This window comes from Polypterus senegalus, chromosome 1 (assembly GCF_016835505.1).
Source record: "Polypterus senegalus isolate Bchr_013 chromosome 1, ASM1683550v1, whole genome shotgun sequence".
Taxonomy (NCBI): Eukaryota; Metazoa; Chordata; class Cladistia; order Polypteriformes; family Polypteridae; genus Polypterus; species Polypterus senegalus.
In genome coordinates, this window is record NC_053154.1 from 126788416 (window position 1) to 126813268 (window position 24853).

Sequence of the window (24853 nt, forward strand, 5' to 3'; positions counted from 1 at the left end):
TTTGATTGGTCATGGTCTACCTGTATTTATATTATTTATTTAGCATCTCTAAAAAACTCATACATTCAGTTTAAAATAATTTACCAAAAGCAGTAAATTGTCTTTTTTTGTTCTAATTAAGATTATCACGAGTTCAGCAGCACTGACTCCAACTGGGCTTAGTACTTTTGAAATTCTGCTGGAGCGTGGAGAAGACTGAATGAAACAGTCTGAGCTGAAGATGGCAATCACTGCAAAGATTTCCGCAATAACTACTGCTCTCAGGGGGACATAAGGAAGATTGCTCTTCTATGTGCTCTCTGTGTGTGAATCACTACGTACGTCTGAAACGGACTTTCGCTTCCTCCGACAGGACACCAAATCCATTACATTCGTGATATTACAGCTCTCTTAATAATTTAAATACTGAGATGTATACTTGATATCATTTTCATGATGATAGGAATTACACCATGTAATTAAAGATGGGAACACAGTGGCGCAGTGATAGTGATGAGCTGGCGCCCCATCCAGAAACTGTTCCTATCTCCCCCAAGATGCTTTCTGCGCTGTGTGCGACCTTCGATGAAATAATTTATTGCAGTAGTACTGTCTCTTTCAAACATACTAACCCCCAATTCCTGTCTTTCCTTTACTTTCTCCAAGTACTCAATCACCACACGATCAGCTTTGTAATAGATGTGAAGCCATCTCTAAGCTTAGAACGCTGATTCTTCAAAACCTTTAAGTAACATTGAAATATCTTCATAGTACATGTTTAATTATTCTATCCATCCAGTGTCACACCAGTCCCAGCAAGGATAGAGTGCGAGGCAGGAACCATCCCTGAATGGGGCGTCAGCTCGTCGCTAGCGCTGCTACACCGTGTCCTCACATGTTTAATTATTAACAATATAGATTATTTAAATGATGTTAACATTTTATCTGTATAATGTAATAAACATATTTGATGCATTTCATCTTAAAAATTATATCATCATCATATGTAAATACACACTTTATAAAGTGGCTCAGGTTGTGCAGTATTATAACAAGTTTACAGTGAGGTAATTGTACTTATAAGTACAAACAGTTCTACAAGGAGCACTTGATGGACTGATTGAGTGCATTCATAGTTCTTGGGATGAAACTGTTTTTAAACCGTGATGTCCCTACAGGAAAGGCTCTGAAGCGTTTGTCGTATTAGAGCAGTTCAACAGAATGTGTGCATGGCTGAGGCAGCATGTGCTTGATGCTGTCTACTGATAATTCTCTTTCCAATCAACTGCTGTAAAGCTGTGATTCCACACTTAGATGCAGTGGGATAAATACTTTAGAGTAACAACTCTAAAGCAGCTATGGTATTTGGAACAATTTGGCCATTAAGTGGACCATTATATTGTTACAGGTTAATTGCAATTAGATGCCTTAAATTAATTAACAATATGCATTTAACTTCAGTATATTTGATAAAACCGCGTCAGGGATGTGGATCTAAAAAAGAAAAGGAAACCACACTGGAACAAAATACTGCTTTGACTCTGGGTGCCGCCAGTTTGCAAAACCGAGCGGAGAACTTAAGTACGGCAGGGATTGAGCTGGCTTGAAAATATGCGTGGCTTTCTGGCAAGTTTAGTGTTTATACATCACGATGTGAGCTTGGAAATGGGTATACACAACAATTTTGTGCTTACAGACCATTTATATGTGAGGCCCCTGGAGAAATGTTTAAGTAATCGTTTGAGAAAACCTTTAAAGTTATGTTAGATAAAACTGAGGACAAAAATACAGGAAAATGCAAGTAAGTTTGAGAATACATTTAGAGAACTTGGTACTCAGCTTGAAGACGTCAAGCAAATGTTCACAACTTGTATTGAAATAGATGAACAACTGGCAGCTGCCATTGATGAAAAAGCAAAGGCTGCAAAATCCAATTGCAAAGTGTTTGGAGACAGATTAGCTGCACTGGAACATGGATATAGAAGAAATAATATCAGAATTGAAAGTCTTCCTGAAAACTGTGAAAGTCCGAACCCAGTGAAATTCATAGATGAACTATTCTCTAAAATAATTGGAGAGAACTTTAAATCAGACACCTAGATATTAGTAGCTTACCACATATGTGGATCGAACACCTCAAAAGCTAAATTTGGTATCACTTCTCAGACTGAAACAAGAGATTATATTTGAAAATAATCTAATTTTTATTTTCCCTGATTTTTCGAGTTCAAGTTCATTTTACAGCATGAAACAGCACTTATACAAAGCTGAAATCAGATACAGCCTTGTGCATCCTGCTGAGAATTGATATTCAAGGCAACTTCTATATTTTGGATGAAGCAGAAAAAAAGCTACAAAAATTGATCCTGACACTTTTTGAAATACAACCATGAGTCACATTGTGTCCTGGCAAGGCAAAGAAGATTTCACCTGCAATTTGGTCCATTTGCAATGAGACTTTTGCTGTAATTATACATCCTATTTTCTTCTTGGCTGCTGTTACGTTTTATATATATATATATATATATATATATATATATATATATATATATATATATATATATATATATATATATATATATATATATATATATATATATATATATATATATACTAATAAAAGGCAAAGCCCTCACTCACTCACTCACTGACTCACTGACTCATCACTAATTCTCCAACTTCCCGTGTAGGTAGAAGGCTGAAATTTGGCAGGCTCATTCCTTACAGCTTACTTACAAAAGTTGGGCAGGTTTCATTTCGAAATTCTACGCCTAATGGTCATAACTGGAAGGTATTTTTCTCCATTAACTGTAATGGAGTTGAGCTGGAATGATGTGGGGGGCGGAGTTTCATGTGACATCATCACGCCTCCCACGTAATCACGTGAACTGATTGTCAACGCAGTGCGTAGAAAACCAGGAAGACCTCCAAAAAGCGCTTAAGAAAACATGCATTATATAATTGAGAAGGCAGCGAAAAACAATAAGAAGCGAAGCGAGTGACATATACTACCATATTCATGAGTGTTGCTGCCTCGGAAAGAAAGCAAGGTGTAAACCTAAACTTTAAATTAAGTTCATAGACAGGCTACGCTGGCGTTTCACATGCCCACAGGTAATGCGGGATACAAGTTTAATGAGAGGACGAGGATATAAGCGAGTTTTGATCACTTTGTAACTAAGTTAAAATTGTAGGTGAAGGGGTGTGCTTATGCAAATTCAGAGAGACTGTGTTTGTGGGGGATTGACAGTTAAGGCGGGGGGGAGTCACGTCATCATCTCCCCTCCCATTCATCTAATTTCGGTCTGAGCTGAGCTCCGCGGCTAATGCCGTCTTTCGAAGCAACTTCGTCAGACTGCCACCAAATACTCACAGAAAAATCCACAAGTTAATACACACGCTATCTCTCGAGTTTCTCCACACTGAATCCTCCAGGCACTACTTACAAAAGGTCACATTGACAATCGTGTTACGTTATTTTTAAAATCTTTCCTTTTCTTAGCACAAGCACAGCTGAGAAGCTTCGATGCATGTGCTCCATAACGCGTTAAAAATAATGCATTTAATCACACTTTGCATTACAAGCAAAGGGGAGCTTTTGTCAATGCATGATTTCCTGGTACACGATTACATTGATCAGCGCATCCCGATTCATTTTACCCTCGCACCACCTTAGTTTGAGAAGAAGTCTGAAAAATATGAGGTTAACACAGAAAAACATCACCAATTCAAGCTTTATGAATAATCGATTCGCCATCAATAATTGTTTTGGTAAAGCCATCCTCCTTCCATTTTATAATTTTTCCGCCAATAGCCATGATTAAATGAACGGTAAATAAAGTAAGAGCAAAGCGAGGGTGACTTATTTAGGCAGGCATATATATGACAGCAACACTCATGACAATGTCAATCATGTTACGTTATTATTAAAATGTTTCCTTTTCTTTTCATTACTTCTTTAACACACTACTTCTCCTGCGAGGCGGGATTTTGCTATATATATAATATATGAATGACCTCCAAAGAGCGCTGAGACTTTTGATATCATGAGCGTGTCTGCAAAACTGTGGTCTCCTGCCCAGCAAAAGTCGAGCAGCCAGCGCGCGCATAGCTGTGCCGGCCTTTGAGACGCTGACTGCGCTTCTGCCTTAAGTCAAAGTGAGCACTTTTAATTTTTTTCATCCTCCCCCTGCGCTATAGCCCAGACAAGTGCAAACACGGGACCCCTTTTCTACACCACGGCAAAATAATATTAAGGCGATTCACACTTTTTTTGCACGTATCGATTATGAGGTCCTCACCTCGGATTATGAAGACACGCACGAGTGGAGGACTGACAGTGCCATCACAGCCGATTAATGGCGGGGCGTCTCACCAGTCTACACAAGACACACGCGACTGTCCCAAAAGGCTATCATAACGTCAGCGAACACATCTCTCTATACTATATAAAAGAAAAAGGCAACTTTCCTTTCTTTACACCTTTTTTCCTTTTATCCCAAACCAAAGCCTTTCTCTCTTAACACTGCAGAGGACACAAAACTAATTTTCTTTAAATGCGGTAAGGCACATTACCAGAGGCACAAATTTGAGCGTTCACATAGAAAATGTAATTTCTATACCACAGCCGTCGTGTAGCGCCTTTCAAAAGGGATCTACTACCGAGAGATGATCCATATACATTTTAGCTGCTGTTAGTTACTTACCTGTTGTGTTACACAGTCTTTAAAATGTAGTTTACCTGAAACCACTCCAGTAGTGCTCAATGTACCTGTACTTCTTAAAACGTTAATGTTTTACTGTTTAATAACTTATAGACTATATTTTATTATTTTCCCTTGCACTCAGTGACCAAAGCTATACACACACATATAGACACATACAAACATACACACAAGTATATGTATGTGTATATATATGTATGTATGTGTATATATATATATATATAACACACACACACCTATCTACATTATATATATATATATATATATATACACACACACACATACATACATACATACATACACACATATATATAATTTGTGTGTGTGTATGTATGTATATGTGTGTATATATGATGTAGATAGGTATGTATATATGTGTGTGTATATGTAGATATGTATATAGATATGTAGATATGAAGATATGTATGTGTATATATATGTATGTATGTGTGTGTGTGTGTGTGTGTGTGTGTGTGTATATATATGACAGCAGCAATCCAAGCTGTGAGAAAACACTAAAAGGAGGCGTGTCAGGCGTCGTGGTACATTTTCTGATGCAGCTAGACAAAAAAAACTTTGTGACGCTGCCGCCAAATACACAAAACAATTACTTTGACAATCATGTTACATTATTTTTAAAATGTTTCCTTTTCTGTTTCATAACTTCTTTAACACATGACATCGCTGCGAAGCGCGGGTATTTTGCTATATATATATATATATCACAGCGACACTCATAACAGTGACAAAACAATTACATTGACAATCATGTTACGTTATTTTCAAAATGTTTCCTTTTCTTTCTCTTTCCTTCTTTAACACACTACTTCTCCGCTGCCAAGCGGGTTTATATATATATATATATATATATATATATATATATATAGATAGATAGAGATATATATATATATAGATAGATATGAGAACAACATATATATAGATAGATAGATACTGTATATATATATATATATATAGATAGATAGATATGAGAACAACACTCATATCAATGACAAAACAATTACATTAACAATCAAGTTACGTTATTTTTCAAATTTTTCCTTTTCTTTTTCGTACCTTCTTTAACACACTACTTCTCCGCCATGGCGAAGCGCTGGGTATTCTGCTAGTATATATATATATATATATGTTTTTTACATGTATGTATTTATTTTCTTATTTTAACATCACATCCTTGGTTTATTGTGTTACGATTGTACTATCATATGTAATCTGCTTCTCTGCGGGCACTGTTTAACATTATTCCCAATGTTTATTCTTTCGGGGCTTCTAGTATATTCTAGGTTGGTAGTATTTGGACTGTATTGCCAACAGATATCTCTACTTTAATCTTCCTATACTTTAGGGGGCTTGTTTTGTTCAGGACGTGCTCTGTCTCTAGGGATTGTCATAGGTCTGGGACTTTGTGAAGTGTGGTTTAGCCTCACTTGGGGAGGCAAAATGGGGGGCCTGGAGGAGGAAAGAAAAATCTATTTCTAATCTGTACTGTTTACCCTGCAATTGTAAGTGGCAATACGACAACAGACTTCATAGCCATAACTCCTGGCAAAATTGGAAATTCAGGTTAAAACTATCATATGTAATAATGTACTACCTTAATTTAAAACTATAAATTGAAAACAAAAGTTCAGAAGCAATATCTCTATGACCAAGCAGTGAACTTTTGAGAGTTGAAATGTCAAAGGTTTCAATCATGAATTAAAGAGAAACAGAGTATTCTCTCACCTAACAGTTCTAAACGCCAAGATAATATTTTTACAGGAGGCTCATTTAATGTTGCAAGGATCAGTTTCATTTACAAAGAGAATGGAAAAGCTAAATATTCTACTCCAGCTTTACAAAGAAAACTAGAGGTGTGGGAATCTTAATTTATAGAACAATTTCATTTGTAGTATGAAATGTAGTATTTGACCCCGAAGGGTGATATGTGATGGATAATTTATTTAATTATAAAGTAATTCTGATAAATTTCTACGCACCCAGTGTGGATAACAGAGACTTCCAAAACGTATTTGCACACATTCCTAATATGTGCACTCATAAAACTATACTGGCTGGAGACTTTAATTGTGTTTTAAATCCAGACCTGGATAGGTCTTCAACTACAGGGGGATAACATCAACAACAACAAAATAATTACACAGTTTGTAATGTATCATAACTTATCAGATCCATGGAGATTTCAAAATCCGTACCTAAGAGCATATTCTTTCTTCTCACCAGTACATTATTGTGACACACTTTATAGGAAAAGACAGACTTTCCAATCAGAACTCAACCTCTTCACAAGAAAAGAAATGGAAAATCTCATTTTTAAATTGCAACTTCATTAATATGAACACAGAGAGAATGCTAATAATATCTTAGCTCAACAAATGCTCAAGCAGGAAGTTTGCAATATAATATCAGTAATTACCAACACAGATGCACACATTTAGAGTCTACTGTAAGTCCTTATATTGTTCTCACTTTAAAGAAGACAAGACGTAATCTAATGTGTTTTTGATGCTTTACAGATACCACAGCTAGATACTCTCAGTGCAGAGGAACTCAATTTTCAGTTAAATTAGCTCCCCATTAATTAGCAACATTTTTAGAAATTAGAGACATTAAAATTCTACCTCAAACGTTTCCCAAAGCTTTAATTATCTTTCCTAAGAAAAGTAAGGACATACAATGTGCATCATACAGACCAATCTCACTTCTGAATAATGATGTTAAGATACCCTCCAAATTTCTAGCTGGACGGATTGAGAAAGTGCGTCCTTCGGTAACAACACAAGACCAAACCGGATTTATTAGAGGTAGACAATTAGCTTCCAATCTTCAACGCCAGTTTAATGTAATATATTCACCCATAATGGCTAATGCTCCGGAGATCTTATTATCTTTGGATGCAGAAAAAGCATTTGATATGGTTGAATGGGATACCTATTCACCATATTGCAAATATTTGGGATTGGCCCAAACATATGTGCATGGATCAAACTAATGTATACCAGTCCAGAAACTTTAATGTGTATTAACAACATTATTTCAGACTAAAACATGGTACTAAACAAAGATGTCCCCTGTCACTACTGCTATTTGCATTCACCATTGAGCCATTGAATGTTCACTTTAAAAATGCATCTGATATAAAGGGGATTATCAGAGAAGGACTTGAACAGAAAATATCACTATATGCAGGTACTATATATTTCAGACCCACAAAATTATGTGCCTGTACCCCCTAACAGCACAAGCAGAATTTCAAACGATATCTTGACTCAAAATTAATTTGAACAAAATTAATTTTGAATTCTTTAGCACACATTAAATTGCACAGCTTCCCTTTTATCATCACAGATCAGTTTAAATACCTAGGGATAAACATTACAAGTAAATATAAGGCTCATTTTCAACAAAATTTTGCTGACTGCATGGAGAAAATGCAAACAAGACGCACATAGATGGTCTACCCTCCATCTCACTTTAGCAGGGAGAATTAACACTGTCAAGATGAATATCATTCCAAAGCATCTGTTTCTGTTTCAAAACATCCTCATATACATTAACAAATAATTAAAAAAAAATAAGTTCAATCTTAACCTCATTTATTTGGAATTCAAAACATTCACACATCCAAAGGGCAACCCTACAATGACCTAAAGCACATTGTGGCATGGATCTAAAACTTTCAGTTTTATTGCTGGAAGGTAAATATGCAAACTATATAAACCTAGACATTGAAACAAATAAATGAACACACACAAGCTTGGTCCACAAAAGAAATAAATCCTGCAGTACTTCTTTATGTTCCTTGCTTTATACCCCAGTAAATACAAGTTTTCATCAATATACTAACAACCCAATTGTCCTTCATTCACTCGGAATATGAAACAAATGTAGGAAGCACAAGCTACAAAAGTCTGTATTCTCATCAACCAAATTTTTCCATTATTTTCAAATCTGAAACTTTGCTAAATGAAATCTACCCAATTTTGCTCATCTCCTGCTTATTTCATTTCCAAAAGAAATATCAATCAGTTTTGAAGACCCAGACAGCATATCTATAATATATATAAACATTTTAAACTCCCTTCCTTTCAAGGATCCCAGAGTACAGAGGGAAAAGTACTTGTTACTCAACCTTTCATAAAAGGAGTGAAAGGCAGTCATGAACAGAATTCAGTCTAACTCCATATGTGCAAAGCACGCAATTATTCAACATAAAATCTTTTATCAAGGACCTCTATCCTGTTTAAAACTGTCCAAAATATTTCCAGGGCAAGATCCAACCTATAAATGTTGCAACCGAGCTCCAACTTCACTAGGCTACATGTTTTGGAAATGTACTAAATTAACATCATTCTGGACTAAAATCTTTTTCAGACAGCCTTGGTGTCACAATCTCTCCTAATTCATTAATAGCTGTGTTTGGTGTACTTTCAGATGGGCTTAAAGTGGAGAAGGACAAGCAAACTGTAGCTGCCTTTTCTTCTTTACTAGCATTAGACTTATCTTACTTAACTAGAAGAATCCTACACCACCTCATTTAAGTCAGTGGGTAACTAATGTTATATACTATTTGAAATTGGAAAAAAATCTAATGCTCACTTAGAGGATCTGTTCAAAACTTTTTTTAAAACCTGGCAGGATCTAATCAATAACAATTTCCTGTTTTCTACTCTTAAAGTCTTAGGTTACTGTTGGCCTTCGTCTTTCTCTCTCTCTCTTGGGTTCAGATTGAATTGAATTTAGTTTTCCTAAGTTTGACTTTATTGTATGGAATGTTACTTACAACAATAAAAAAAAGATGATAATGACACGTGATGATAATGGACATATCCTTGGCAACTGATATTGCTGACCAAAGTGTGTGGTTGTATGAGAGTTAAGTTCATGTTAAGTTCTTTTGTACCTGTTCTGTGGTTAATGATTACAGTAAAAGGTGCCATTTGGTGACTGTAGTCATTTTGTTTAGAAAACCACAGTGGACTGCTTTTTTCTGCAAGTTTTGTTTAGAAGAGTTATTATTTTGGAGTATAACTTACAATTATGTTAAAAAGATGACTCAGTGTCAGATGGATTAGTAAGACAAAGTCCTTTGTGCATACTTTTTTGATCAAAGCTTCTAGGACAAGCTATCCTTAATAAGAATAATTAAAGAAACATCTCAAAGTCCAGAACCCCATATGAGATTTTGGTATAATGAACAGACTGTCAAAAAGAGAGAGACAACAGGGCTCGACATTAACAGTTGCCAGGTTGCCTATTGGCACCCAGGTTGAGACACCTGGCAACTAGTGCACAGCCATCAATGGCAACTCCTTTAGTGATGCACTGGTTTTTTGGCAGTGGATCAAAACAATCCTTTTCTTGCTCATTATGAGTAATTGCCTGATCTGTGCTAGTCACTAGCTAAGTTTTATAATTAAAATAAAATGAAAGCTGCACTCATGTATACTTCATTTTCTGGCTTCCCTTTATGCGGACAAAGAAAGTTAATAAATAGTGAAACAATCAGCCACCATGCAAGTGTGTGGAGCTGGATATGCACGTAACAGAAATGTTGTTTCATGTAGCTCTGTGGTTACATACCTGTCTTGTTGAGCAAGCCCTTTGAAACCACCTAAGGGCTAAAAAATCTGCGGCCATTACAGTATGTCCAATAAAGTGTGTGAAGATGAAATGGTACTGTAACATGTGTCAGGAAAAAGTCAGCCACGGTGAAAATGAAGCGAAGGTATTTGGTGATACAAATTTCATAAAGCATTTAAGATTATATCACAGAGCATAAAAAATACTTATTGTTGACAACTTTCATTAAACACCAGAAAAAACAGCAATCTTTTGACACATTTGTTCTGTTCTTTTTGATTGTTTTTCAAAGTTCTAAAATGTTAATAAAATTAATTTTATATTTTACTAATAATAATTATCTTTCTTTTTATTTGAATAGAAGATGCAAGGATCAATATTTTAGAAACCAAGAAAGGAACAATTAATAGAAATGGCCCTGAATATTTTAGAAAAAATAGCTGTGGGGGCATAAATGAAATTCTCAAGTGCCTTCAGAGTAAATGCCTCGAACTCCTCTGCAGTTCACTTTAGCGCAGTTCTGTAGCATTGCAACTGCAAACTTAGATGTCAGAACCACATTTGCCTAGAGGTTAACAACCCCTTGTATACTGATAGTTTCGCAAGGGACATGAGGTTTGTTCCTGCAACATGTAAGGTTATAGAGACCATAACATTATTTAGTGCAGCTTTTCGTTTACTTGATTAGAAAAGAACTACCTGTGCTACCCATCTAAAATGGGTTGAAATGTAAGACATTAATACATACCTTAGTGTTAATGTTTGTAGTGCACCATGCATTTGCATATGTCTCTCTGTTTTATGCCATTTGGTATGTGATTAGTAAAAGCAGTGTTAATGTCTGTGATGCACCATATATTGGAATGACAGAGACATAGCAACCGGGTGGACACACAGTCAGAAACACAGACACCTATAGCCAGACACACAGACACCTATACTTTAGTTAAGATGGAAGAGATGATGTACTTGAAGTGCCTCTTGTTGTCATAAAGAACCTGCCAGTAATGCAAGTTCAGTTGACACCATTCAGCTTCATTCTATAGCTATTTTACATTAAACTATGAGGAGTATTGTTTTTCGTTGCATGGTGTTTGTGTTTTGTCTTGGTAGAGAAATATTTTTCTCTACTTTCCCCTTTTGTATTAATATATAGCCTTTGTCAGAATGCCTCAAATCTCACAGACTTACCACTGTTTATAAGGTACTATAGTATATAACTTCTCCCCACCTTCCCTTCTACATGTAACGTCAGGCAATTAGGTATAGTAAAAGACAAGCAGGAGTTAAGTTACACATAAAATAATGTATTATTGATAATATTAATAAATAACAATATGCAAAGTACATTTGAATATTGGCAACCATACAACCTGAAAAATGGCAATGAGTTGTTTCAGGTGGCACACAGACTTGTTAGTTACTTAAAATGTCTCTGGTTTAAGGCATCATTTTGTGGTCAGCTTTCTTTAGAACAGGCCACATGCCTGTCTCAATATGGCTGCCGAACTGTGTTCTTTTTTGTGTTGTCCTTTTCAGTTCATGGTGTGAGATGGTCCTTCATCAGTTTGTTAAGAGAGAGAGAGTGAGGGAGTGAGCAGATTTATAGGTTTTCTGTCCAACCCCTACAGCCAATAGGGCATTGTGGTACTTAAAGGCTTCTGATACAAGACGGTTCCTAACAGCCATACTTCAGACCAATGAGGGGATAGAACACCTTCACACCTGCCCCCCCAAACCATATGTTAAAGTAAAGTTTGGCAGTTAGGCAGCCTGACTTTCCTATGGGGGTTGAGACTTCAGAGAAACATTTACCAAACTTGCTTGAGGCACTTTCCCCCAACTCTGTCGTAAAATTCAAAGAGACCCATTCCTAAAAGGAGGGAGTAAACATGAATGCTTCTCACTAATGTAATGCTAATATTACATTGCTTTGCCTAAATAACGAATAAAGACATACCAAATATTTATCAACTTGTATGCAAAATTTCACATCACAACAATTTGCTATACAGAGTGTGAATGTTTGTTTAATGAATATATAGAACATATAACATTGTAATGTGTTAAAAACCCTTAACTTACTAGTAATGTTCAGCAACATGTTAAGAATCCCTATACTGTTTACTCCCTTTTGTTGATAGACTGAGCACAATGATAAACAACATGAGGCAGATGACTGTGTTCAGAACATACTCGTCCAAATGTTTCTCATCTCTTATTTTCCACAGCACCATTGGACTTGAACCCAAGTAAGCCATGTTGTTGCTTTCAATGACTAAGCACTTCTTATAGGACTGAAGGACACCACTGCAGTCTATGCAATGCTGTGATAACAAGTAGATTATCCACAAGTGGATCTTTCATATGTCTAAATCTGTTAAATTATTTTAGATATTTGATTTTCTTTGTTACTCATATGTCAATTGAAAAATGCTTACCATTTGGGCTTCTATGACTACTAACATTCTGTAAATTAGTCATGTATTCCATAAGTAATTTTACACTTGAAAGCACTACATCCAAAAACAAGTACTGGACTTCAAATTTCAAACCATAGAGAACTGAATGAATTCACTTATCATGGCATTCAGCCTGTATTTTAGGACAGTGTATTCCATATTTTCAGCCTCCTCACAGTCTGTTTTTTGACAGATGACCATATTACCTATGTAGAGTCAAGCTGAAAGTGCTCTTAGGCATGACTTGAACAAGCTAGTAATTTATGTGGTGCAAAGCAAGATATCACATGGTGGGACAAATATTATCCCTTTTATACCAAAGCAGTAAAACTGTGGGGTTTTTTGTGCCTGTTGTTGTAGCAAACACTCTAAGCATTGTAAAAAATGAATTTCAAAACCAACAAAGATACTATACTCTAACGTGCTGGGAAATCAAGCATATCCAACATATGCAATTGCAGTAAATGTTTCTTTTGATCATCAAATAGAATTAGTGCAGCTACTGTGTTTAGGGATGTACTATGTGTATTTTATTGTCTTTTGTAAAAAAAAAAAAAAACAGGAAAACTAAATGAGGCAAGAATTGAAACTTTTTCTTCTTAATCAAATAACAGTAATTCAGCTGTACCTAACAATTGCTGTAGGAAATCATAAATTGATTTTACTGTTCTTATGATAATCTACTGAAAATGATATAATGTTTATCATTTTATAATATAAATTTCAAAAACACTTGCTTGACAATGAAACAAGTAAATAAAAATTAATTTAATAATGGCTTTGTGATCATAGACTTCATAAACAAGTCTTATGAAATGGATGAGTTAAATTAATTTCCTAATATCACAGTGGAATTTTGGAATTTCTACAACAAAATTTCATGCTAAAGTTGCCATTTCCCCTGAGGCACATTTAATACTGAACATACCTGTAGGAATTAATGGTTGAGTGACAAGAAATTTAACTAATCAGAATGACTGTAAAAGTAGCTACAGTATAAAAAGCCAGGGAGGCAGTGTGAAGTATGTCTTTGTCAGCTAAAGAGTCTGCTAAATAAATATGTTCACATTTCTTTTGATAGCATCTCTGTCCACAGTCAGAGCAGAGCATGTCTGTAGACTTTGGAGAAGAAGTGAATTGCCAATGTTTTCAAAAGATGGGGATATTATTATTGGAGGGATATTTGCTTTCCATGATAACCCCATTGATGTCAATCATCCATTTAAATCATTGCCTGAAGAAACAAAATGCAAAATGTAAGTACTAATTTGCCATTTACTCTTTTTCTTGAAAAGACAAGTCATTTTTATAAACCATTAAGAAATGAAAAAGGTTTATGCCAATATAAAAATAGAATAGAAAATATAAAAATGTTGGAGTATTTTCAGATTTATAGGAAGAAACCCTATAAATTGTTATATCTTTGATCTGTTATATAACGCAAATACAACACTGTACTATGCTTAACAATTACACATTTGTATTTATTTTTTTCCAAAAAGCATTTTAAATCCTGTTTATTTTGTAGAAATTTTAAGATTAATTCAATTTATTTAATCACAGATTAAGATTAGTCAAGAATAGATACTAAAAAGATGATTATTTTAATTGAAGATATTTTAAAAAAGAGCCTATGGTAAAATATTTTAACAAAAATGATTTTGGAGTTCATTATGGGGTTAATTTATAGTGCTATTATTACTTGGCTCCCAGTTTGCATTCTAGTCCTATCACTAACTGTAACACTACACTTACCCTGATTTTGTGCTTATTTTCCTGTACATTTTGCACCGTATTCCTAAACACTCAGGTATGCTGTTTGTGTAACAATTTTATTAAATTACTTTGGTAACTAAATCTACTAATAACATGATAATTATTATATGTTTTAATACATTTTCTTAGTTTGAATTTTAGAGAACTTCAGAATGCTCAAACTATGATTTTTGCAATTGAGGAAATAAATAACAGGACAGATATCCTCCCTGGAGTAACTTTGGGCTTTAAGATTTACGATTCTTGCAGAGATGTCCGATTGGCTATTAAATCTGCAATGGCTTTAGTAAGTGGGCCAGATGGTGGACTTATTAATGATGATTCTTGCATCAAGCCACTTACTGTTCCGGCAATTATTGGACAATCAAGTTCATCGCCATTAATTGGAATTGCGACATCCCTTGGACCTTTTAATCTGCCAGTGGTGAGAAGCTGTAGTTTTCAAAGTTTTAAATGCATTCAAAAATGTAATATTATGTTTTGAAAAATAATTATATATTCTTAAAAATGTGCTGTGATGTTATCAGATATTTATTTATTAGTTTGATCAAGTTGAAACAAAGGAGTGGCTGATATAAATCCCACCATTGATACACTGTGTAACTCTGAGTAAGTCATTTTAAATTGTCCATGCGCAAACTGTAGTACATAAAGGCACTTTATGAAATAAAGTTTGATTAATGTAAACCTCATTTCATGTGCTTTACATTGTTGCTCATGCACTGCATTTGAAAATTAAAATGAAAGACAACAAACATTTGTTAAAAAATAACCAACATTTATTTGTTTGAGTTCAGTTGAAAAGCATAATCCTTTCCAAATTTCTAGACATTTGTATTCTACTTCACGATTTCTTTCTTTGTACAGGTCAGTCATGGTGCTAGTTGTGCATGCCTCAGCGATAAGAAACTGTTTCCAACTTTCTTTAGAACAATCCCTAGTGATTACTATCAAAGCAGAGTCCTGGTGCAGCTCGTAAAGCACTTCGGTTGGACTTGGGTTGGTGCCATAAGAAGTGACAATGACTATGGAAACTATGGAATGTCTACATTTGAGGAAATTGCACAGCAAGAGGGTGTTTGTATTGAATATTCAGAAGCCATTTACAAAAGTTACCCAAGAGAAAGGTATCTTAAAGTTGTAGACATTATAAAAAAATCCACCTCCAAAGTTATTATTGCGTTTGTGTCATTTAATGACTTGGAAATTCTGCTAAGAGAAATGTTTCTGCAAAATGTAACAGGATTTCAATGGATTGGCACAGATTCCTGGATTTCAGCCAAAAATCCAAGTATTCTTGAATATTATAAGATAATGAGTGGAGCAATTGGAACAACAGTAAGCAATGCATTCATACCTGGTCTCAAGAATTTTTTGCTGAATGTCCGTCCATCTGACACCCCCGGCAACACTGGTATGACAGAGTACTGGGAATTTCTGTTTAGTTGTTCTACAACTAAACAGAACCAGACAACACGTTTGCCTCCATGCACAGGATCTGAGAATTTAAGCGGACTGGATAATCAGTATACTGACCTCTCTAATATAGGCAAAGCAAATAATGTATATAAAGCTACATATGCTGTTGCTTATTCACTTCACAATCTACTGGCATGTAACACAAAAGATCTGAATAAGACATGCTCCAAAAACTTTAAAATTGAACCACTACAGGTACAGTAGCTTGTCATGCTGCTCTTTCATTTTCACACGTAGACTGCAAACTGAATCATTTACTCTCTTATGACTAATAATTTAATCTCTTATGCCTAGTAATATGTTGTTGCAAATATAAAATTAAAAAACAAATCTGTTTAAGTCTTTAAAACAAGTAGACTGAAAAGAATTAATGAATTAATGTCTTCTAGCTTCTTCAGTACCTGAAGACTGTAAATTATACCACCAGCAATGGAGAAAACGTCTTCTTTGATGAAAATGGAGATCCTGCTGCTAGAGTCAAAACATATGACTTAATTAACTGGCAACTTAGTAAAGATGGCATGGTGGAATTTTTAACATTTGGAGCGTATTATGCATTCTTATCAGAAGGACAACAATTTGTGATCAATTATGATAGCATTGTTTGGACTGGAGCAGACAACAAAGTGAAGTTCTCAGTTTATTTTAGTAACTCCCCATACTGTATCATATTACCTTATTCATGCTATCATGATCAACAAATCACTACATAAATAACACATGCAAAAATTTCATGTACAGTATATAAATTTATATAATTTTTTTTTTCAGTTTAGAAAGAAAACCAGGTATGTTTTATATTTCAGGTGCCCAAGTCTGTATGTAGCGACAGTTGTCGCCCTGGCACTCGAAAAGCTGCTCAAAAAGGAAGACCTATATGTTGCTATGACTGCATACCCTGTGCCGATGGAGAAATTAGCAATACCACAGGTAAGTCCATCTGTAATTTATGGCAAATTACAATGAAAAAAAATGATGCTGTAAAGTATAAATATTTTTGTTTTTGCTTGTTTTCACTGATATGCACATAAAAGAAAAATTAATGGAGATCACCAAGTTTATATTTCACTGGGTTTTACCAGTAATATAGACACACAAATCCAGATGAGCAAATGCAAACAAAAAAGTGAGGACATGGGAATAAGTAAAACAGATAAAATAATTTAACTTTTCATTTATAAACTTGTTTTTTCTTTTTTGGACACAAAATTTAATTTTAATGATTTCTTGTTTTATGTTTTAAGACTAACATTACTGAGCAATGTTAAACATATCTATTTCAATAAGAAGTTATATTATTGAATATAAAAACCTTGAATATAAAGACACGTGTAAAAACATAAAGGACTTTTATTTTTCTTCACCTGTGAGGCACGTCATCCCCGTGAACTCCACAGGCAATACACAGTCACAAACACAGTACAACAAGCACTTAGCACTTTCTTCCTCTTGGCACCACCACCACTCCTCCACAGCAAGCTTTGTCCACCTCCAACCCGACTCTGGCCGCTGAGTGGTGGTCGCTGGCTCCCTTTTATCAGGCACCCGGAAGTGCTCCAGGTGGTTGATTGCCAATATCCAGCTGCCCTTCCAGGTAAGGCGAAAGCAGTGCCCAAAAGGGGCCAGCCACTCCTGTTGCAGCACCACCTGGCGGCGCTAGCAGAACCACACAGAGCTGCACAGAACTCCAACCCCCATGAAGCCTTGGGGGAGTCTGAGGATGCCATCTAGTGTCCAGAGGGAGATACTGGGCTCCTAACTGCGAGGCAGCAGCGTTACCACTGCGCCACTGTGCTGCCTATATATACATATATATATATATATATATATATATATATATATATATATATATATACTATATACTGTTAAGTATATATATATATGGTTAAACTGGAAGCATTTTTAACTGGGACGCGGTGCAAGTAAAATTCTGGGCTAATACTAAAAGTGTCAGAGAGCTAGCTGAATCGTGCCTCTCAAAAGAAAACGCCATTAACAGACACTTGGATCTGAATCTAGTATATGCAGGTTTAAAAAAAAGAACACCTAAATAATTAAAAAGATTTTATAACCAACATCCTCCGAACCCCACCTTTTTGATCCACCCCATCACTTGTACCTCCACCCCTCTCATTTGCTATTGCCTTTGTTTCTTGTATGTCTAATCATTTTCCTCTGATGATGACACCTGTATGTTATATAGTATTTCCATTTCTTCTATTATAAGAAAAATAAAAGGAGGGAGGGTTTCTGAAAATGGAAAGTTTGCAGCTTCAAATGTTTACAGCTTTTGTTTCATATTTCTACCTCTACTCTTTATGCTCTTTATGCTGAAGTGCTGATAAAGAAAAATATTTATTTATAAATTCACCTTCACTGAACCAGAAGCAAATAAATGTTTGTCACAATTATGAAAAAACAATTGTGATTTCAAAAATACTGCTTATCCTTATATTTCTACCAGGACAGGCTTTTACATGCAAAATTGAACTGCAAAAATTAGGAACCAAATATATGCTTGGAGATATGCAGTTGTTTAAAACATTAAATTATTGTAGAGGATGTTTTCTGTTTAATTGAATAAAATTGTGTAGTTGCTAATCAGTGGCTTTCTTCTGAAACTTGATTTGCTATATTTATTTTATTTTTTGTGTACAGTAAAGCATTATACTAAAAAGAGAGCAAAAGATGGAATATCAATGGAAAAAGAACTACTCAAAAAAGTGATCCAAAAAGTGATTTTGATTAAAGATAGTAACACTTTAAAAGTGCTTGTTAGGATCCATATGCATTTTAAAATGTTTGGGATATTTTCACAAATTTAATTAAAAAATTTAAAATGTATATATTGAAGAATGGACCCTCTACACTTCCTCAGAGTATTTCATTGTGCTTTCAATGCTGAAAAACACCAATAAATGTAAAACAAGAAGAAAATACTTGCCAGTCTGTGGACCCTAAATGCTGTAATTTTTATATCTAGTCCTAAGGGGATTAGTAATTCTGCTATATGTCAGTGTACTGTATTCTGTTTATTTTGATAATTTATACTTTTAAGTGATAGCAGTAGAATTTGTTTGAAATATCAATGTAAAATTCTTACATTTTGGATATTAAAATACTTGGGCACAATAACATACTGTACTTACTCAATCTGCTGATACTGGTCAAAGGACTGGTTTCCATTTAACTTTTTGGTTCACATTCTCTTTTCTCATAATCCCAGCCATTTTGACTAAGATGTGAAGTAGTGCTTATCAAATAGCAAATACATAATGAGAGGGACAAGAACAAAAACACAATGTAATTTTATGTTCTAGTTCTCTTAGACTGTGCTTCATTACAAGCCTTCATTACAAGCCTAGTGCCTTTCTTTAGAACTCTGTTTTCTGTTTTTTATGTTTTTGCCCCTCTGTTACAAATTTTGCATTTTACCTAGCATCTCTGATATTTCCTTGATTTAGGTTTCCTTGGATGTATTTTGACCAGCTCGTTGTTTTAAGTTCAAAATATTTAAAATATTTTATTTTCACCTATTTATTTATTTTGATCTGGCTATGTCATGGCTTCTAATATATTGAACACTCTCATTCCTGTTTGCTTGGCCAGTCTGGCTTGCAGATCTGACTGGGCATGACAGACCATAGCTAGGCTTAATTCCTCAAGGCTGAGTTTTCTCTTCAGTAAAACTGATATTAAATGGTTGCTTTGAGTAGATGAATGCCTCTCATCAAGCATTCGATCTATATGCATGTAAGGGGAGCTCTTTCTACCAATGAGGTGACAATTGTTATGTCAGTACATCTCCACTGAGAGTCAAAACATTGAGTTTGAGGACAGGCACCTTCTAAACATGTTCCAGGCATATCTGATTAGCAACAAGATCTTGCATATGCAGCACATTCATGTCTTGTTAGTGATATACTTATGAAACTTGTCTTCTTTGAAAATCCCTTATCCATATTTGCTTAAATAGAATGAGCATTGGATTTATGATTTTCACCTTTAAAACAGACTTTTATATTACCCTCCACAAGCCTGAGAGGAAATTTGAAGACATACTGAATAGATCTCATAACCATAAAGAATTTGAAATATGTGTTTGTTGCTTAGAATGTCAATGATTTCTACCTTTATATGCTTCTTCTGACCTTCATTTTACCCTTATTCAAATCAAGAAACAAATTTTTTGTTTGTTATACAATATCAAACACCATTCCAGGTTCCATTAAAGCAACTCATGACACCAATAAAGAAATGTATAATGATAACCAGGAGTAACAGGCTAATAGAGGGCATGAAATGATGTGCAAAGTCATGGTAATATAGAGTATGTCTGCTCACTTCACCTCGATTTTCTGTTTACATGCCATTTTCAATTCGATTGCGCATTCACATTATTTAAATAACGTGCCGACATATTTTACTTAAGCTTCCAAAAAAATTATTGTGAAATGTTCAGGCAGTTATATTGAAGTAAATACAATGTTGATCAGAATAACAGTGATTAATCAGTTTTCCAAGATTAACAATCCAGGTTTTTCTGTTTCATTTGTGCCTCAGGATGTTCCAAGGCATGGTTTAAGAACATACATTTTCTTTAATTTTGTTACTGCGCTTTAAACTAAAGAACTGTATCCAATACGTGTAGGCTGTCTCCTCTGCAAGTCTGTGAACTAAAATGTGTCTTGTTAATAGTATAACTATAAGAATTCAGTAAGTAATGATAACAAAAGTTTTTTCATAAAAATTGGAGCAAATTAGTTGAATATTTAATTTTTATTTTACCAGCTTTGGTCAAACTGAAGTAATTTTCATTGTATTATAGTTTCTTTGTACATTTCTGTATTTGAATTAAATAAACATAATCACATTAGAAAAATTGTATTGTATGTTTAAAAGGTGATTTATAACTATTCTTCTTTTTTATATATATATATAGATTCACCAAACTGTCTGATATGTTATGAGGAATACAAATCGAATAAACAAAAAGATCAATGCATCCTCAAAGACATTGAATTTTTATCATTTGAAGAGAAAATGGGCATACTGATGGTCACATTGTCAGTTCTAGGAGCTTCTCTCACAATGTCTGTTTTTTTGATTTTCTACATGAACAGAGACACACCTATTGTTAAGGCTAATAATTCTGAGCTAAGCTTTCTACTTCTCTTTTCATTAACACTGTGCTTCCTGTGTTCCCTTACATTCATTGGTGAGCCATCCTACTGGTCCTGCATGCTACGACACACTATTTTTGGAATTACTTTTGTTTTGTGCATTTCTTGTGTTCTTGGGAAAACTATTGTTGTGTTAATGGCTTTTAGAGCCACACTGCCTGGAAATGATATAATGAAATGGTTTGGGCCAATACAACAAAGATTGAGTGTTTGCACTTTTACTCTTGTGCAGGTACTTATATGCCTACTATGGTTATTAATATCACCACCTTTTCCAAACCGAAACCTGAAACACTTCACAGAAATAATAATCATCGAATGTGCACTTGGATCACAAACAGCATTTTCCGCAGTTTTAGGCTATATAGGCTTTCTTGCATTATTATGCTTTATCCTTGCATTTCTAGCTCGTAAACTTCCAGACAATTTCAATGAAGCGAAATACATCACATTTAGCATGTTAATATTCTGTGCAGTTTGGGTTACTTTTATTCCAGCTTACATTAGTTCACCTGGCAAGTATACTGTAGCCGTAGAAATATTTGCAATTTTGGCATCCAGCTTTGGTTTACTTTTTTGCATTTTCATTCCAAAATGTTATATTATAATTTTAAAACCAGAACAAAACACAAAGAAACATATAATGGGTAAAATACCTTTAAAATGAATGACTAACAGTATGTCCAAATCTCTACAGCACTGAACAGTTCTGTATGTGATTCAATGCAAAATACTATTTAAAACTACAGTATGGATGATGTCTGGATTTTCACACATTTTATTTTTTTCATTTGAAAAATGTGGTGAGGAGAGTGTGCAACATTTGCTTAATGATTACTAATAAATTTTTATCCTTTTGATTTGTGTAAACATTAAAATAACAAATTTACTGTCTTGTCCTGGTTTCATAAATGAAAAATTGATGAAGATATATTAAACATACCAAAAATGTAATGTGGATTGTTCTGGCACTGTTTTAATTGACTTGTGTTAGTTAAATAAATATATGGTCAATGAATAATCTTGTAAACATGGCAAACCAATATTATATTTACATACTGAATAAATAATACATGTATTAAAATTATATTCTGTATTCAAGAAAACAAATTGTGAACAATTCAATCTTACTTCAATTTCAATTCAATTTCATATGAGAAATCAAGGTTGATAACTGCAAAAATATTTAAAGATTTTTAAATATAACACATGCATACTTTTTAGTAACAATAAATAACAGGGAAAACCAATACTGACTATGTATGTACCTTTTTGATACCAGCAAAATTCGCCCATCCAAACAGCACTGGGTACAAAGCAGAATCCAGACACAGAAAAGACACTTAGATAGCTTGCTCAATCATACATCTAACTTCACTTATACTGGACAATTAAAACTGTAACAAATAACTTTGGAGGTGGTAGACAACCAATGCTGATACAAAGGTAGGATGCAAATATAAATAGTGACCTAGTTGTAAATTGAACCCAGATCCCTGGAAGTGTTAAACAACAATGCTAACTAATGCACCACTGCATTGTTTGCTTCAGGGAATAAATGCTTATTGTATAAGCACCTTCAGATAGTAGAAGATTGCTACACTGTTACTAGATTATTTCACCCTTAATTACTTATCCCTTATAATTGTTTGGTGGTACATCTCAGAAAAAATAAAAAGAATAATATAAAATGTCAATGCCAGATGGCTATAAAGTATATAGTTATTAAATAATGCTACAGGCTGTCTGCGGCTATACTGCTTTGACTCCATTCCTCAGATCTCTCTGGTAACCAGGTGTCTGGATGGAAGTATTGGAAGTTACCTTCACAACCCTAAGTTGTACTTACATTTACTTTCTAAAACATCAGCATGGCTTTTCCTTAATTGGTTTTAATTTTTTCATTCCACCATAGAAATGCATTGTAAAATGTTATCAGCTTTGTAAAGGTTTTTTTTTTAATCTTATTTGCTTAATACTGTACCTCATACACTATATAATTTACTATTGGTTATATTGGTTACTTTCATTCTTTTTCATTTGATTATAATTCACATATATTTTCCATTGCCTTCAATCTTTTTCAGACTGGACCAAAATTAAGTGGATCATCTGGAAAAAGAACATGATCATATACAAGCTGAAAAAGAAGAGCACCTTCTGCATTATTATATTTTTATAGAAAACCTGGACAAAGTCCTTTGATTAATAAATGTAATCAGAAATATATGCATCTGCTAATTTTCTTTATGTGTTTTTTATGATGTAAGTCATGGTAAGGAGGTAAAGCAGAACCTATCCCTGGATGATTTCAAGGCACATTCGTCGACAGACCTGCAATGATTTAAGTTTAGTCAGTTTAGACCTTCTAACCAGAGAGTGGCAAAACAAGTGTCCTTAGCAGAAACTCACACAAAACAGTGAAAAATCAAATACAGTCAAACCAATCTGTAATGGAATCGAAGTATGACCACTGTGAAACTTCAAAATTACCTACCACCAGTGAATGAGATTACGTTACAATTTAACATATATTATAAAAAGCAGACATATGCAACATAAGATAAATCAAACAATTAATGTGCCTTACTGAAACATTTTGAAAATTTGGATATATATAGCAGATAGAAAGTTAAATTTATAAAGTATTTATTACGGGGGAAGCATGATCAGTTTTAAAAAGCAATATCAAACAGGTACAGTCACACCTTCAAAAGCACAAAAAACACCAGTGTTAAAAGCTTTTACATAAGAAGTGTAAATACTCTTTTTTCTTGCAGACAAGTAAAACTACATTAGATAATAAAGCAAATTGCTTTTAAATGTAAAACATATGGGTAGTTCCTTTAACTGTTTAAGACTCTTTAGAATAGCAAGTCTTTTAATTACAGAAAAAATATCACAAATTAGTAATAACATTATTCCATAATTATTGTAAGACAGATACTAGGAAGTAAAAAAGAAATATTTCTTGTGATGACTATTAAAAATTGCAATGGTGATAGCAGCAACACTCCTGGTCCATAACTATAAGCAATTTACATAATCTAACAATGCCTTTAATATGAACATTTTAATTTAACTAGTAATTCTAAATTGGTCTACTATGAATAACAGTAGGTGTGTGTGTATGTGGGCAGTTGTGCCCTTTGATAGACTGGCATTATGTCCAACACTGTCCAGAATAGATCCTTCTTTACTGGATTGGCAGTAATTAACAAAGAGGGTGTTATTTACTGGAATATGGGCTACAAATTAGCTATTTGACTTGCCTTGCTCATTGAAATAAATAATCAAAGTCAAATAATTTCACAGACAATAATATTTTAAATGCAGTTAAAATGATTAGATTTGGAATGTATTTTACAACTAACTTATTAAGATATACATTAGGGCAGCCTTAAAGTAAAACAGTATCCTTACTGGTTTTAAAGTCTATTAAAATAGAAAATGAATTTTGAAAGAAACTAATCACATTATGTTGCAGTGATTTTTGAAATGGAAAGTCTGTGGCAGCTGTCTCTCTTGAGGTAAATTCTACATGGAATTAAGTTTGGGAATTGCTAAAATTAATTATAATACAATGTAAACATGTGCTGAAAAAAACTATATAAATTCAATGCTAGAGACTTTAAAGAGTCAGGTTAAA

General features: G+C 34.2%; 1 protein-coding gene across 1 annotated transcript; it reads left to right on the plus strand.

Moving 5' to 3' along the window:
- The first annotated feature begins 1836 nt into the window (after positions 1-1836).
- LOC120534350 (extracellular calcium-sensing receptor-like) lies at positions 1837-21871 on the plus strand. Its single transcript, XM_039761907.1, has 7 exons — positions 1837-1999; positions 13848-14022; positions 14672-14966; positions 15410-16216; positions 16411-16647; positions 16828-16951; positions 20964-21871. Exons 1-7 carry the CDS (start codon positions 1837-1839, stop codon positions 21869-21871), a joined length of 2709 nt encoding a protein of 902 aa, XP_039617841.1.
- Positions 21872-24853: the final 2982 nt, after the last annotated feature.

Excerpts from the sequence above, each read along its gene's own strand:
- LOC120534350 (XM_039761907.1), top strand. The coding sequence starts at position 1,837 with ATGTTCACAACTTGTATTGAAATAGATGAACAACTGGCAGCTGCCATT. Across the intron at positions 16,648-16,827 it reads GGACTGGAGCAGACAACAAA|GTGCCCAAGTCTGTATGTAG; the intron begins GTGAAGTTCTCA and ends TTTATATTTCAG. Across the intron at positions 16,952-20,963 it reads AGAAATTAGCAATACCACAG|ATTCACCAAACTGTCTGATA; the intron begins GTAAGTCCATCT and ends ATATATATATAG.